This window comes from Sycon ciliatum, chromosome 6 (genome assembly GCF_964019385.1).
Source record: "Sycon ciliatum chromosome 6, ocSycCili1.1, whole genome shotgun sequence".
NCBI classification, from domain to species: Eukaryota; Metazoa; Porifera; class Calcarea; order Leucosolenida; family Sycettidae; genus Sycon; species Sycon ciliatum.
The window spans coordinates 32,230,485-32,236,160 of record NC_088648.1 but is presented as its reverse complement, the minus strand read 5'-3'; the positions used below and the strand labels follow the sequence as shown (position 1 = coordinate 32,236,160).

General features: G+C 54.0%; 1 protein-coding gene across 1 annotated transcript; it reads right to left on the bottom strand.

The window, feature by feature from the left end:
• Positions 1 to 271: 271 nt before the first annotated feature.
• Positions 272 to 2,872, bottom strand: LOC135820225 (uncharacterized). Its single transcript, XM_065333541.1, has one exon. The coding sequence runs from the start codon at positions 2,870 to 2,872 to the stop codon at positions 272 to 274; it is 2,601 nt and encodes an 866-aa protein (XP_065189613.1).
• Between the last annotated feature and the right edge of the window lie 2,804 nt (positions 2,873 to 5,676).

The window sequence follows — 5,676 nt, the reverse complement described above, 5'->3', positions numbered from 1 at the left end:
CAGGCGGTCGGGTCGCTTCAGCTGTGTGGCGGCCAAGAGTGTGGTGTGGAAGCAGCAATCCACGCAATGGGGCACCTATGGAATGAGGAAGAGACCGAAGCAGTCCTCCTAGCAGACGCGAGCCATGTGTTCAACAGGCTGAACCGCAGTGTGTGCTTGCACAACATCGGTCACCTCTGTCCGGCCATCGCAAGTGACGTCACCAATACCTACCGGTCGGTTGGCACCCATTCTACGGACACGCTGAGCCGGGCAGTCTTCAGGAGGTCGGCTACCACTTGCAAGCGTCTCTCGATCCATACCTTGTGAAGACCCCGAGTCTCACGCGACGCACGTTGTCAGCGACCTGCTGAAGCCAAGCAAACACCGTCTTGGAATCCGTGACGAGCCGTATCGAACTCAGGCCCCACTCGGCAGCGAGAGAGAGCCCATGAATGCACGCGTCAAGCTCGGCGACGTTGATGTCCTCGGCATCTCGCAGCCACGTCCCGTCCTCGATGGTGTTGCCATTGTGCTGCAACACAACGCCAGTTGCTATATCAGACGCGTCGCAGAAGACGGCCCAATTGCCTTCCGACTTCGACGTCACGTGCCAATTCCCTCGTACCGGGTCCTCTTGCTGTAGTCGGTCGGCAACTTCCTCTGCATACTGCACGACCCTTTCCGGCACTGGCTCATCCCAAGTAGCAGCCACACTGGCCATCCGCTTCAGGTACGAGCAGGCAGGTCGCAGCCAGCTGCCTACCGGGTAGTGGCTCGTTAAGCGGCCTGTCCACTGGAAAATGGCACGCTTCGTCGACGGGCGCTGAAATGCCAGATCCACGCCGTCGCGTCGCGACCAGTATGTGGCGTCACCTTCCACAGGCGTCGACAACTGCAGGCCTAGGACTCGAGCGGACGACAGCGGCTCCGCTGGCTTGGTTGGCAGCGAGTATCGTGCGAATTCCGCAACAACATCTTCACGCTCATCCGCCGGCGTCAGGACGTCATCGACGTAGTTTTCGGCTTCCGGCCACGGTTGTGTCACCCATCGTACGATCACGTCCATGAACTTTGGGGCAATGGATAGCCCAAAGCCCATCCCGGTCATTACGTACAATTTGCCGCGCCACACGACCACTTGGTATCGTAGAAGAGCCGGGTCCACATGCACCTGTAGGTAGGCCTTGCGCACATCGACTAGCTCATACTGGCCTCCGACTTGCCCCCACTTCCGTATCTTCTCGGCACAAGCAGGAGCATCCATGCCTGGGTTGGACTTAATCAGGTTGTTGAGGCCACGGTAGTCCAGGCAGGGGCGAACGGGAGTGGTAGATTTATGGGCCTGACTCTTCGCCAGTAGGGGGATAACAGCTGTAGGCGATCCGTGGGTGGCCTCGTCGTGCTCCACTAGCCAGCCTTTTTCCACCCAGGAATCCACTTCGTCGCAGAACTGGGTCTCCTGTTCAGCGGACAGGTTGGTGCGTGCATACTGGCCAATGCCTGATCCGATCGGATGCGACGGCTCCTGGCCATCCTTCCAACGCCACTGCAGGGTCCACTTCTTCAGTTCATCGTCCCAGTGCACCTGTCCTTCGTCCGCAGCCAGGGTGACATCTTTGGCATCCCTGGTCACAGTCACATGGCGGAGGGGGTGGTCACTTGCCGGCGCAGCCGTTGCACTGACGCTGGGAATCCCCGGTCCGAAATTAGCCGAGTCGATCTCCCCGTCATTGCCATATCCGATGCTGACACCTCCGACACCAGCGATGACATCTGCACCGAGCAAGATGTCCGCACCGACCGCCGCTAGCGATCCGACGGCGCATGCTTTTACGTGCACCCGTGGGAGAGACACCGGTCCGTCCATTCGCTGGAGCTGAAGGTCCGTCTCACCGAGGATTTTAACCGGCTTGCCGTCTACGGCTACTATGGATCTCGGCTTTCCGGGGTCATAATCGATGTCATAGGCTCGGAGGAACGATGCAGTTACCATAGTGTACCTTGCGCACGTGTCGATGGCGGACCGAGCTCGCGCCCAGCCGTTACGTACGCTAGCGCTGGACCGCAGATCTAGGAATAGGCGCGGTAGCGATGCACGCGTTGCTTCAGCTACAGAGCACAGGCACGTTGCATCCTCGGACATCGTCGGGCGCACTGGAGCTGCATTTCCAACAGCCGAAGCTGCAGTTCCTGACTTGCTCTCTTGCCAGGTGTTACGCTCAGGGCAGTCTCGCTTTAGGTGCCCAACGCCGTCACAGAAATAGCACTGAGACAGTGTCTCCCTCGGGCGGGAATCCCGGTTCCAAGTGCCGCCGCGACCACCACCGAATCCACCGCCACGACCACCACCGAGTCCACCGGCCGTGGCCGTGGATTCGGTGGTGGCCGTAGGGCCACCACCGAATCCACGGCCACGGCCCCAGCTCTGCCGTTTGGGGCAAAACCTCTTTATGTGACCTACTTCGCCACACAGGTAGCAGGCGTCAGAAGATGCAGTCTGTTGACCAGCCTGGGCTGGTGCAGTAACTGCCACTACCTCGCTCCTGCCACAGGCATCATCAGCATTGGCGCTGCGCAGAGCACGGACTACATCTAGACATCCTGACAAGGACAGCTCCTTGCCTGCCATGGTGAACCTCAACTCGCGGGCGTACTGGGATGACAGACCAGCGATCATCTGCTCTATCAGCAGTGCGTCCTTGTCATCATCAGCAGCATGACCCGCCAAAGTGTACAGCCTCTGTAGGTCAGCTACGTAGGCGTCAGGAGACTCGTCGATCCGGAGCTTCCTCTTCGTAAATGCGCTGTATGCTTGCGCCTTGGTCATGCAGAACGACTGTCTCAGTTTAGCCAGAACTTTGTCTTGTTTCTTCCTGTCGGCTGCATCCATCCTTGACAACACAAGAAACGCGTTTTCCTCCAAAACAATGGAAAATTCTTCATGCGTTTGGCTTCATCATTCCACGTCTGAATCTCAGCCAGTACTTCAAATTTCTCCCAAAACCGTTCGAAGTCCTCACCGCTTCCCTTGAACGTCCTCAGGAAGCTGTCCACCTTCAGAGACATAGCTTAGTCGGCCTTCGACAGGGTCTTTCCACAAATTAAGAGAATAAACCACGTTCAGAGACTCCAAACTTCCCGGGTTTCGGCACCAGATGTTGTGGAACCCTCGTCCCCCGACGCACGGCTACTCTCACCCTACAACAACTCTCAGTAGTACAGTTTATACATGATATTGGAAAAGGAGAGATTAGCAAAATGGACACAAGCAACGCAAACTCGAACTAACTAGAAGAAGGAACAACACAACAAACTGAGCTGCAGTCGTACTTGTGCCAGCCGCCGCAACACACGGGATAGCATGCTACATATGCATGTGCAAACCGCTACACAACACATCGGGGAACTTGGCTACATGCGCAACCGCATAGATCTACGTAACAAAGACATCATGGCTAGATTACTATGCGAGTACAGAATACTAGTAGTAACAGTGCAGAGTGGCATCTACAGTCATGCATAGCTATTCATTACAACCCATTTGAGATTCCTGCTGTCGCTCGGTCGCGGAGGACAGGTCAAATCCGGTAACGTCCTGTGATTGTTCCATTACGATTAGTCACTCGTCCACGAGTGCGAACAAATACACTACTAAAATAATTCAACTGAGACAGAGTTTCGATCGCGGAAACTACACGTAATTTGTATACGCATAAATAGTACACCGTAGGAATGCATGGATAGGCTGTGCGCATACTCGTACTGCCTTGTCTTCTTCTTCTCCTTGTGTGAGACAATGAACGAATATTGATAACTACTTACGTAACAACAAGTATGTGCTTTGAGTGCTGAGAGTATACGAGTTACAATGGTGGCAGCGTAAAAATAGTCGTCGGTTTTGTCCTCGGCTGGGAAGACGCCTCCGCAGGAGAGACAAGTTGCAGAGTCGACAAGTTCCAGAGAGTCTGAGACCAGTTCCAGCTACTCGGGAGACCAGCCCACAGACTAAGTTCTAATTTACTAGTATTGGTCATTCTATCCTTCGTCTCGTTTTCCATTCTTTACTTCTTGACTGATCGTTCGCTGTGCATGAGTAACAGTTTTGTTTGGTGTAAAAAGGGCTAGAATTTTCACTACAATTATTTTTGCACATAGTTCTACGTGGACGTGGGTGTGCGTGCATACTTATAGCTGCCCTGGCCTTGGTCTTGTACTTCACTACTTGTTGTAGTACTACTGTACTAGATTGTGCATGCATGCACCTGCATATGACGTAACTCCATGATTGTACATGCAGTACTTACTACTTGTGTAGCTAGCTAGCTAGGTAGACCTACGCACTACGTAGCTTGACACATCACGGATTCACGGTACGGGCCGCGCCGGCGGGTAGGCCGCGATCGCGCGAGTGACGTTTGCATTGCAGGGTTTTTTTTGTAGAATTTTTTTTAATTTTAAATTTTGTTTAAATTTTGAACTTGATGATCTCGAACGCAAGATGGGCAAGTCGAAAAAGCAGACACGGTCACCTAGTCCATTGTCATTCGAGATGTATGACAAGCCTGCCAGTGCCTCAGCCTTACCGAGACCAATCCTGTTACCCGAAGTATTTGGTCGTGCTGGAAATGAAGATTTTTCGGCCTACCTCAAACATTTTAACGATGCATGCCACCTGAACGGGTACAGTGAGGAACAAAAACTATTGTTATTACCCACAAGACTCGTAGGCACGTCCCATGAACTGCTGGAGACCATTCTCCTATCTGATGCAGACGTTTCGTTTCATGACGCCGTTGAAGCGCTCCGCAGTCGCCTGGAGCCACCACAGCAGGCCCAAATGCACGAAGCGGCTTTACGCCAGCGCCTGAAACTCGCCCATGAAACGCAGTATGCATATGCCATGGAGCTCCGCCGCCTTGCTGCCAAAGCATATCCAGGCCAACAGGGCCCGTTACTAGAATCGATGCTGCTGCAGACTTTCATCGATGGTCAGCCAACAAAAGATATGCGCCTGGCTCTGTCGTCGCCACAACCAGCAAGCATTGAATTGGCGGTCCAAAAAGCAATTGAGGTCTCGGCAATCTACGCCAGGGAACAGAGCCGGATGCCTGTAGAGTCTCACTTCACTCAGGCTGTACATGTAACTGGTGACTACGATGGCTCGGCCTGCGCCGCGTTGCCGTTACGCAGCCAGCCACCTGGACCATCACCAGCTGTACCCCGTGCTTCTGTTGCCAAGGCAAGTGCGTACGACGCTGGAGAGCGTGATCGACTGGCCCAAGTGCTTGAGAAGTTTGATTCAAGAATGTCAGATCTTGAAAAGAGACTCGGCCGTTTAGAAATAATTGTCGCTCCGCAAACACCAGTTACTGCAGGAGCAAGTCCCGATGGCCAGTCTCGTGTCAGTGGACGTGGTCGTGGACGGGGACGGGCGTATGGTCGTGGTGGTCGCGATGAACCGCCGATTTGTTTTGGGTGTGGACAACCTGGCCACTTTGCTGTTGATTGCCCACACAACCCTTGGCGCTCGGGAAACTGAGTACGACTGGTGGTGTGGGACAACTCCCAGTCGTCCACGAGGAGCCATCAGATGAGGCGCGAATCGAAGCTGTATCATCTGTCGTCCCGACCCTAGACCTCAATGTTGAAGGCAAGAGCGTAACTGCACTAATTGATTCTGGTTCATGTGTTTCT

What these genes read in the sequence shown, in the direction of transcription:
- LOC135820225 (XM_065333541.1), bottom strand. Translation starts at nt 2,872, where the DNA reads ATGGATGCAGCCGACAGGAAGAAACAAGACAAAGTTCTGGCTAAACTG.